Source organism: Budorcas taxicolor, chromosome 3, assembly GCF_023091745.1.
Source record: "Budorcas taxicolor isolate Tak-1 chromosome 3, Takin1.1, whole genome shotgun sequence".
Taxonomy (NCBI): domain Eukaryota; kingdom Metazoa; phylum Chordata; class Mammalia; order Artiodactyla; family Bovidae; genus Budorcas; species Budorcas taxicolor.
The window spans coordinates 101,230,010-101,240,491 of record NC_068912.1 but is presented as its reverse complement, the minus strand read 5'-3'; the positions used below and the strand labels follow the sequence as shown (position 1 = coordinate 101,240,491).

Genomic DNA, 10,482 nt, shown 5'->3' with positions numbered 1-10,482 from the left:
CAGGTTTCCCATCCTAGGAGCAGTGTGACTAAAATGTTTGGGAAAATGATCCCTCCCCAGCCTGGCTGCTGACGGGACTTTTGAGTAATTTAGACTTGTTCTTAGTGGTTACTCTTAACCTCAGGGCACTGGGGATCATTATCCAGTTTCTCCCAGTAATTCTAAACTAAATGAGAGGAAAGGCCAACGTGGGAAGAGAGGAGGCAGAAACAAACAAACCACGTACAGAAGTTGTTCAGTTCAGTCGTTCAGTCGTGTCCGACTCCCTGCGACCCCATGAATCGCAGCACGCCAGGCCTCCCTGTCCATCACCAACACCTGGAGTTCACCCAAACTCATGTCTATCGAGTCGGTGATGCCATCCAGCCATCTCATCCTCTTTCGTCCCCTTCTCCTCCTGCCCCCAATGCTCCTGCCCCATCTCCTCCTAATGCTGGGAGGCCAGCATCAGGGTCTTTCCCAATGAGTCAACTCTTTGCATGAGGTGGCCAAAGTACTGGAGCTTCAGCTTCAGCATCAGTCCTTCCAATGAACACCCAGGACTGATCTCCTTTAGAATGGACTGGTTGGATCTCCTTGCAGTCCAAGGGACTGCAAGAGTCTTCTCCAACACCACAGTTCAAAAGCATCAATTCTCTGGTGCTCAGCTTTCTTCACAGTCCAACTGTCATGTCCATACATGACCACTGGAAAAACCATAGCCTTGACTAAACGGACCTTTATTGGCAAAGTAATGTCTCTACTTTTTAATATGCTGTCTAGTGTTGGTGATGGACAGGAAGGCCTGGCGTGCTGCGATTCATGGGGTCGCAAAGAGTCGGACTGAGGGACTGAACTGAACTGAGTGATGTACAATCATGGAGGAAAAGGAAAATTTGTCCCACCCCCACCCTTGTTTATTGAAAAGTTTACTGAGATGTAATTCATATCATATAAAGTGTACAAATCACTGTTTTTTAAATATAACATTAATTTTTAATAGTAAATAATACATATAACAAAATTTGCAGTCTTGGCCGTTTTTTTAAAGTGTACAATTATCTATTTCCAAAACTTTTTTGTCACCCCAAACAAGAAACTCTGTATCCTTAAGCAATAACTCCTCATTGTCCCCACTCCCTAGTCCCTGGGGACTAATCTACTAAAGCTCTAATCTACTTTTTGCCTCTATGAATTTGCCTATTCTAGATATTTCATGTAAGTGGAATGATACAGTATTTGCCATTTTGTGTCTGTCTTATTTCATTCAGCATAATGTTACAACAATGTTGTTGCATGTATCAGAATTTTATTTTTATGGCTGAATAATGTTCCATTGTATAAATACACTACATTTTGTTTATCCATTCATTTGTTGAGGGACACTTGGGTGGAAACTTTGTTTTGATATAGTTATCAAATAAAGGTATCAAGAAATAAATAATCCCATGTGATTTTGAGAGTTTTCCACTTTTTTCTCCTTAGTAAGTTGGGAACACAGTGCCTCTCTTCTGCTTTCTCCAAGCTATTTGTACCCTGTCACACTACTACAAGATAAAGTGAATACGTGCATTTAACAAAGGCCTGCATGAGCTGAACTCTGTGGATAGTTCCAGATTATTAAAATCCACTAGCTTGATATCCTGTTTTCCATTAACCCAATTGCTGTTTTGCATCTTCTCTTTGCACATGCTGTTTCCTTTGCTTGTAATATCCCATTGCTTTCCCCAATTAAATGGAGTCCTTGCTACTTGCGTCTAGCTTTTTCCCTTTAAAACATTTACCATTGTGATTGCTGATTTCTATGTTTCCTCATCAGTCTGTAGCTCCTTAGAGGAAGAAAATGCCTTGTTCACCACTGTAACCTCTGCACCTACTATAGTGCCCGCCTCTTTCTAGGTAGTATAAATGTTTAATTATTTCAGTTTCTTGTACAACTTTGTTCTACCACAGTTGTGGCTGGTTGAGCCCGGCATAAAATTATTAGAATCGTGGAGAGTGGGAGTGAAAAGTGAGCCTTGGGCCGAGTTTTCTGGGATTCCCAGGCTGTCAGAGGAGAGCGAACTCCTCACACCATGCGAAGTGTATTTACAGCAAAGTTCTTTGGGGGGGTGGGGGTGGATGTGTTTGTTGTTGCGTCGCTACAGCGGACTTTACGGTGAAGAGACTAGGGGTGGGGTCCTACCGGCAGCAGCTGGGGCAGCCCAGGAGCGGTAGCGGGAGTCTGATCATGTGACCTTCAATATGGCGACTGCCCTGGTTCATCCCTGGAAGAGGCGGAGTCTGGGCAGAGGGCAGGCTCAGATTCAGTCTATAACGGGGACTGTGCTCGCGTTTACCGACAGCTTATCATGGAAGCGAAAGAGTCTAGGTGAGTTCTCTGGACCACCACGCAGTGTGGTCATAGGGGCTTCTGACCTGAATCTTCCAGCCTAGGAATCTGTTCCTATACCCTTCTTCCCCAGCCCGGAGAACCCAAGTCGCTGGGATTCCAAATCCTCCAACCATGGATTCTTAAAATATTCATACCAGGGACTACCTAGCTGGACTGCGTACCCCAGACCTTAATTTAGGATACGCCCCTTGGACTTTCTAATCCTCAACTAAGATCCCCATTTCGGACTTTCATCTCTGATTCCCCCATACTACCCGCCCCCGCCTGGAGATTTTTCAGCCCCAAAACCTTCCAGCCCTGGAACTAGCCCTTGGATACCCTTGTTCCAGAGACATGCTCTCCCCCCACCAGTTCTCCTAAGTGAGTTTTCGTCTCCTCACCCCCACTCTCCTAGTCCTTCCAGTGGGAAGGGAAAAACTGGGGAGGCTGGGGAAACTGGGACTATGCGTAGGGTAAAGGCCCCAGCACCGGCCCTTCTAGTCCTGTACACCACCTGATAGGCAAAGAGAGGGCAGAATCGGCGGAGAGGCGCAGCTTGGTAGCTGGTCTGGAGAAGGCAGATAGCGGTGCTGGATGGACTTTATCCGCCTTTAGAACCCAAGCCCTGCCCAACCCCCAGCCTGGTTTACTGAGACCTACCCTTCCCTCCTCTTGATCCCCAGACCTCAGGGTTTTCCGGAGCTTAAGAATGACACCTTCCTGAGAGCAGCCTGGGGAGAAGAAACAGACTACACTCCTGTTTGGTGCATGCGGCAGGCAGGACGCTACTTACCAGGTCAGGGTCAGGGCCTCGGAGTCTAGGTAAAACTCTGGAGAGTGAAAAGTTTTGGAGGGGCAGAGAAGGGCTCTTGGAGGTTCCCTAAGGCTGAACCCTGCCTTACCTTTTCTGTCTGCAGAGTTTAGGGAAACTCGGGCTGCCCAGGACTTTTTCAGCACCTGTCGCTCCCCAGAAGCCTGCTGTGAACTTACCCTGCAGGTGAGAGGTCGACAAAAGAGGAGGGATTTATGTCCTCCGCAGGCCACCTAGCAATCTGTCTTCTGTTCCCTATAGCCACTGCGTCGCTTCCCTCTGGATGCTGCCATCATCTTCTCCGACATCCTTGTCGTACCCCAGGTACCTGCTCAGATCTGACTCAAATGTATAAAACAGAAAGGACAGTCAAGGCTCAAGAAAAGCATTTACCCTTATGGGACAGAGGGAAAAATAGGCTGGAGGAGATGGAGCTTGGCCGAGTTTCATTCTCCTTTTCCTCCTTCCTGGCATGGGTTGAACAGATCTCATTCTCCAGGAGTTACAGGTTGGGAACCCAGATGTTTTCTCCCCTGCCAGGCACTGGGCATGGAGGTGACCATGGTGCCCGGCAAAGGGCCCAGCTTCCCAGAACCATTAAGAGAAGAGCGGGACTTAGAGCGCCTCCGGGATCCAGCAACAGTGGCCTCTGAGCTGGGCTATGTGTTCCAGGCCATCACCCTCACTCGACAGCAGCTGGCTGGGCGTGTGCCACTGATTGGCTTTGCTGGTGCCCCGGTAATATGGAGCAGGGCAGGGACTTGGGTTTGGAGAAGTTACTTTGGCAGGTCTGGGTGAAGACAAGGGAAGGAAGTGTCAATCTGGCTTTTGCCTTTTGTAGTGGACTCTGATGACATACATGGTTGAAGGTGGTGGCTCAAGCACCATGTCTCAGGCCAAGCGCTGGCTTTACCAGAGACCACAAGCCAGTCACCAGCTGCTTCGCATCCTCACTGATGCTCTTGTCCCTTATCTGGTGGGACAAGTGGCTGCTGGTGCCCAGGTAAGACCTGAGGGAGAGACAATAGCCTGGGGCTTTAATCTTTAAGGACCAGAAACAGTACAGTTTCTTATACCTGAGAAGCTAGGTATCTTAATGCCAGGCACAAAAGAGGCTTGACCTGCAGTGATCTGGCTGGAGCAGCTAAGCCCAGATACTGGCAGAGGGGCTTAGTGCTCTGTTCAAAGACCGAAGCTAGCACTGGAATCTGGAGAAGGCAAAAGTTTTTGACTGGAACAAGGTTTATAGGCTTAGGCAATCTCAGGGATGAAGTCACTTGGGGAAAATTGAGGCACGTTCTATGTGTATCTCTTTGTATGTTATGTATTTATTTTCAACACCCTGTAATTGTAGGCATTGCAGCTCTTTGAGTCCCATGCAGGGCATCTTGGCCCACAACTGTTCAGTAAGTTTGCACTGCCCTACATCCGTGATGTGTCCAAGCGAGTGAAGGCCGGGCTGCAGGAGGCAGGCCTGGCACCAGTGCCTATGGTAAGGATGGGGATGGGCTGAGTGAAGGTGGGGCGGTGGAGCTATCAGGTTAAGTCCTGCATGGAACTAAGTGACCACTAGAAGGCAGCAGAAGTATGACTGAGGTATATTATTAATAGCCAGCAGAGCAAAGCTCTCTGCAGCCTGAGATTTGCCCCTTCCCCCAGATCATCTTTGCTAAGGATGGACATTTTGCCCTGGAGGAGCTGGCCCAAGCTGGCTACGAGGTGGTTGGGCTTGACTGGACAGTGGCCCCCGAGAAAGCCCGGTGAGTGATGGAAGGTGAGGTGGAGCAGGGGACAGCTACAGTATGTGCAGTCACCAGAACAGGGCCCTGACTCTGCTTCCAGGGAACGCGTGGGAAAGACGGTGACCCTGCAGGGCAACCTGGACCCCTGTGCCCTGTATGCATCTGAGGTAACAACCAGGTTCTTGTGTGTGTGTTGGTGACTTTGTCTCTGCACTCTCATGGTTCTGGATGTGGTTGTGTTTATTACCATGTGTGTGTTTTCATCATTGGTTTATCCCTCCCTTCTACTCCATTCACAACATGGACTCTAGGAAGGCAAGAGTTTCTTTTCATTGATTTCGTCATTTGGCTTTTTTTAGTGCCTGGTCCATACTAGGGCTCCGATAAAGTTTTTTTGAATGACTGAGTAATACTGAGTGCCTCCATGTATGTGTGTCACTATTATGTATAGGGAGGACAGAGGCATGCTGGCCCCCCTGTAGCCAGTGCCCTGTTGTTCCCCCCAGGAGGAGATTGGGAAGCTGGTGCAGCAGATGCTGAATGACTTTGGGCCACAGCGCTACATTGCCAACCTGGGCCATGGACTTTACCCTGACATGGACCCGGAACATGTGGGAGCCTTTGTGGATGCCGTGCACAAACACTCTCGCCTGCTTCGACAGAATTGAGTGTGCCCATTTTCCCTGAAGTCCCACTGACACAGATGATTGTTTCCAGGAGAATAAAAGTTCAAGAGTTGGAGTCTTGCATGTGGTTTTGTTTGTGAAAGATCTGTGCCCTTATCCTCCATTCCTTCTTAGCCTCTTCCTTCCCTGGGCTGCTTCTTGCATCCTCTCCCACAAGTCCTTGGAGCTCAGATATCAATGCCTAGGCACTGTCAGACTTCATGTCAGGGCCCTGACACCAATGTGCTCTCAGATATCCAAGCCCCAGAGCCACATGGGGTTGTATAGATCTTCCTAGGAGTGGGAGCTGTGACATGTGCAGGGAAATGGGGTCCCTACAGCATGTGAAGCCAGGGCTTCGTGTCTGGGGAGGAAGAGTGTATAGATCAGAAAGGGACACAGAAACGGTTAGAATATTCAGGAAAGCCTGTTGAGGAAGATGGAGTCTAGGTGAGCAGGAAGAAGCTGAGAGGCCTTCAGCTTTGACCCGAAAAATTGGGAAGAGGGCATAAAGATCGGCTGAGTTGCTTAGACATGCATCACGGAGCTGAGAAGGCTTCTGACACCAATAGGCTTCTTTTCTGTGTATACCCTCTAATTTTCTCAGTATCTTGATGTTTCTGCTCATCATAATGGTACCTACTTTCTGGGGTCCGGCCCTGATGTGCCTGTGAGCTCTGGAAAGCGGTCTGGTGCAGTAGGAAATTCTTCATTTGTTATTCCACATCTTAGTAGAGTGCTAGGAACCCTCTGTGCTATAGGCCTAACCAGCTCCCTGTCCCAGCCAGGGTGATGGAGAATATGGAGAAGGGCCCCATTTATTGAAATAACACAATTTCTGATTTTAGAAAAATGATCTTTTCTGTGATCTGTGATTTATTCATAGAAAAGCACTGTGAGTTCACATACTTGCTAAAAAACGGCAATTGTGATACAGAAATGGGAGTGGTGTCTTTTTTTTTTAACCAACCTATCAGGCTGAGAGGTTGTACGGTCCATGACGGAACAGTAAGACTTCAGTAGCCACAAACAGCAAATACAAATTTACGGTCAGTGTGGAGGGAAAAAAAAAAGTGACATAGTTTGTCAGAGAAAGCGAAGTAAAGCAGACAGGTCCTTAGTTCACACTCTAGCTATACCACCCCTTCCCTATCACACCCCGCCCCCTACTCGGAAACTAAGACAGGAAACAGTAAACACCAAGACACTGGCATCTAGGACTCCTCTGAATGCCCGTGCCATCTCCCACAACAATTCCAGGCGAGGAGAGGGCAGGAAGCCAGCAGGAGCATGACACACTGTGGAGGCCAGTCAGAGAGAGCAGAGGGTTGTCCACCCGGGCTAGAAACTAGTCAGGGCAAGGCCAGATGCATTCCAGCTGCAGCCTCCAAGTCAATGACCCATGGGACTGTGGCAGAAGAGGGCAAAGAAGCTTGAGGTAGAAAGGCAGGGGAAGAAAGCAGGTGCAGGGGAAGCAGACAAATGTGGCGCTGAAGGAGCCACTCGGCAGAGGGAGTTAGTGCTCAGAAGCTTGTTGGGTGTCGATGAGTACAGGAGCCACAGAGATGGGGAACGTGTTTAGCCGGCGCGAGAGAACAGAGGAATGGGGATGAGAGATCTGGCAAAAAGAAGGGACACATTCATGCAGATCCTAGAACATGAATTCACAGACAAACCTACATGTGGAAATACCACAGTTACTCATACAGAGACAGAGACAGGCCAAACAGATTTATACACGTGCACTCATGTGGCCAGATACACACAGGCTAAATATGCATCAGCAAACGCAACAGACACACAGATATGTACTACAGTATGCTCACACATGTGCATAACCTCACATACAAACCCACCGTCCAGCACACAGACCTGACACACATATATGTGCACATATAGATATATGTGCACATACATATATGTATACAGATACATATGGTCCAGCACACAGACCTGACACATACACATATATGTGCACATACATATATGTATACATAGATACACCAGTGCACACAGACACACATATTTAGTCATTCAGGTCTCTACGCACACTTAGAGATGAAACCAGACACTAACACAACGGTGTCCAGAGCAGATGAACATTATGAGCTCAGTGGCCTCCCAGACGTTCACCTTCACCTGTTTCTCAGGAACTCGTCAGACTCCTAGAGAGGCTGTGTGAGGCAGGAGCAACCGCTTCCGTGTCCTCGTGGCTTCGTGAGGTGAAAGTCTTAAGTCCAGACTGGGCCTCCTCACCCATCACTGGGTTTCTGCATAGACTAGACTTGAGATTTCCTCTTAACTGGCCATTTTTCTCCCTGCCACCCCCAATCTTCCACTGCCAACAGAATATACTCTGCAAGGGAAACCTGAGAAATGGTTGTGAATCTCCTCAGAAAACAAGCCTATCTTCCCACCCACAGCTACTTCAAGTACCCATCAAATTAGAACCAGAATTATAAATAGTTACAGCTTTACAACATAATTGGCAACACACAGACTATAGTATTTACAGTACCATAGACGCTTCTGTTTCTCTGGTTACGCAATCCCTGAGACGGAACAGTGTTCTGTGTTTGCCAAGGGAGAGAGGGGCAATGCCCAGGACACGCAGGATACAAGGGCCTGAGGTGGAATGTTGTGGGTACTGATCGGTCTGCAGGGCCCTGCTCCTCCAGGGACAGTGGGCTGTTGTAAGAACCCTGCCCAGGCAGGCATGCTGCCTACAGCTGGACTCTCCCATGCTTAGCCCTGTGGTCCTCTGGCTTCAGCCACAGGTGCTCAGAGTCCTCTCAGGGTGGACAAATGCTTGTGTCCGTGGCCTGACCTGATGGTACCTGGGAGCCCACGCTGCCCTGGCAGCGAACCGTCTGCTTTCTCAGCCGAAGCGCTCTCGCACCAGCAGCATCAGCTTCTTCTTGCCTTTGTAGATCTGTTTGAGGTTGTCGATGAACTGGGCAAACTGCAGGTGGCCATCCTGCGGCAGCAGGAAGGTCTCCCGGGCCTTGCTCAGAAACTCAATGAACTCTCCATAGTGGCGAGGGCTGATATGCGTCAGGCGCGAGTGTGTGGTGTTGATGTAGGCATTGATGGTGGCATCCAGCAGCTGGCGCAGGGGAGCCTTGTCAGTGGACATGAGCTTTCCTGAGCTGCGGCGGCCTGGGATGCCGGCCAGTCCAGGAGCAGTCACCGTGCAGCGCCGAAGGATGTCTGAAAGCACTGTGGCGCAGTGCACGCTCTTCACCACCAGGGGGATCAGGGCCGCCAGCTCATTCTTGCCCAGGGAGTGGCTGAGGGCGCAGGCCCAGAGCACATCGTTGATGGCCGGGTGGGTGTCCTGGTTGTAGGCCAGGTTGAGATGGCTCATGGCCAGTGAGGCCAGCTTGAAGGCACGTAGCGGGTAGCCACGGAGCTCCATGTAGCGGGCGATGGTGAACAGCTGTGAGTGAGTCATGCCGCCAGCCGCAGCATCGATGGCGATCTGATAGGCTGCTTCGAAGGCGATGTGGTCCTTCTCACATAGGGTAAGGGCCGACAGGGCACAGCTCTGCGGATCCTTCATAGCGCACTGCAGGGCCAGGGTGCGAGCACAGCTGGCCAGCTCCTCCCGCTGTGGATAGTCAAGACTGAGGCGCAGGATGGTGGTGTGGGAGACGGCTGTGGCAGCTACAATACTGGTAGCCTCGGTGGGGGTGAAGAGTGTGTACCAGCTCTGCAAGATGCTCACCAGGGCCCGCACACCTGTCAAGGAGAGGCTGTGCTCAGCCATGGGCCTCCGGGTCCTGATCCAGGTCTACTCAGATTGCCATTTGGGGTGAGAACTTGGCCTGCAGGGACAAGCTCTCTCTCCTCAGCAGCCCTGAGATGATCTGCAGTAACCAGGGCTAGGGGGGCAACCCTGGTGGCCAGACCCCATGTGAGGTCTCTTCCTATCCCTTCCTTCCCCCAGGTCAGAGGTTTGAAAGTTTCTGCAGGTGCTCTTAGCCCCTCACAAGGATGGAGCAACAGAGCCTGTGGTTTGCCTGCTCCAAGGCAGGCGTCTCAGATCTGCCCCTGGGTTTTCTCGCTGAAGTGAAGCCTCTCAGGGCAGAGTTTTGTGCTGGGGCTTTGGGCACTAGATGGGGTCTTGAGCCTCCAAGTTGTTTGGGATTTCTCAGAAGCATGGACAGGAACTGGGACTAAACAACTCCTAAGGCTGCACTTGAGTACTGGTGGCTGAAAATTATTCTTTCAGAATGTTTCTATCGGAGGATCAGAGTGCTGCTTGCCCTCAGGGTACGATCCAAGCAGTGAGGGAAGAGCTTGGTCAGGCTGAACAGGGCCATCTTCTCCTACCAGCAGCCTCATCCTTTCCTAGGCCATCAATAATAGGAATATGAGAGCTCTAAGGATTCACTGTCCTGTCCCAAGAGTAGGGCCTAGGAATCCTTTCCCCTGGGGGCATAGGAGCTGGGAGACTCACCCACTTCTGTAGCACAGGTTACCAACCACCGCACCATCTCCCGGCGCCTCCAGTTGAGGGTTGATAAGGTCATCCTCATCACCTGGGTGAAAAAAGTGGCATTCCCAGCGGACTAAGCATAACTGCTATAACCTGTCCCTCCTCTTTGCCATTCATTTATGTACATGTATTTATTTATGCCTTAAACAACCATCTCTCCCCTGAGGAGTACAGATGGGTTTGTTTAATTTCTGCCCCATCCTGCCACCAATCAGAAGATTTCTCTGGTGACCTGTAATGTATAAACCCCTTATTATCACACCTTGACTTGGAGGAATGGGGGTGGGTAGGGAAAAAATGGGGACCCTGTGGAGCCTAAGGCTATACTGCTTAACTGGCCTTAACTTCAAAACAGAGCCCAAAATTGAGTCCTGACCTTGTGACTAGCCTAGAAGCTATGTTCTGGGGAC

General features: G+C 50.0%; 2 protein-coding genes across 3 annotated transcripts in view; one reads left to right on the top strand and one right to left on the bottom strand.

Moving 5' to 3' along the window:
* The first annotated feature begins 2,187 nt into the window (after window positions 1–2,187).
* UROD (uroporphyrinogen decarboxylase) lies at window positions 2,188–5,646 on the top strand. 2 transcript variants are annotated; one of them, XM_052636832.1, is made up of 10 exons: window positions 2,212–2,350; window positions 3,037–3,149; window positions 3,271–3,350; window positions 3,426–3,488; window positions 3,705–3,902; window positions 4,006–4,167; window positions 4,519–4,656; window positions 4,824–4,924; window positions 5,007–5,073; window positions 5,413–5,646. In XM_052636832.1, the coding sequence occupies exons 1-10, from the start codon at window positions 2,331–2,333 to the stop codon at window positions 5,572–5,574; spliced, it is 1,104 nt and encodes a 367-aa protein (XP_052492792.1). In that variant the 5' UTR covers window positions 2,212–2,330; the 3' UTR covers window positions 5,575–5,646. The 2 variants fall into 2 exon arrangements, with proteins under 2 accessions (XP_052492793.1, XP_052492792.1); XM_052636833.1 differs by lacking the exon at window positions 3,037–3,149 and having other exon boundaries at window positions 2,188–2,350.
* Window positions 5,647–8,449: 2,803 nt separating this feature from the next.
* The window catches only part of ZSWIM5 (zinc finger SWIM-type containing 5), a 169,261-nt gene continuing 167,228 nt past the window's right edge, over window positions 8,450–10,482 (bottom strand). Inside the window, exons 13-14 of the mRNA XM_052636819.1 lie at window positions 10,034–10,115; window positions 8,450–9,312 (exon numbers count right to left, since the gene is read on the bottom strand). Coding sequence (XP_052492779.1) covers window positions 8,450–9,312; window positions 10,034–10,115 — 945 coding nt within the window. The remainder of the gene's footprint in view (window positions 9,313–10,033; window positions 10,116–10,482) is intronic.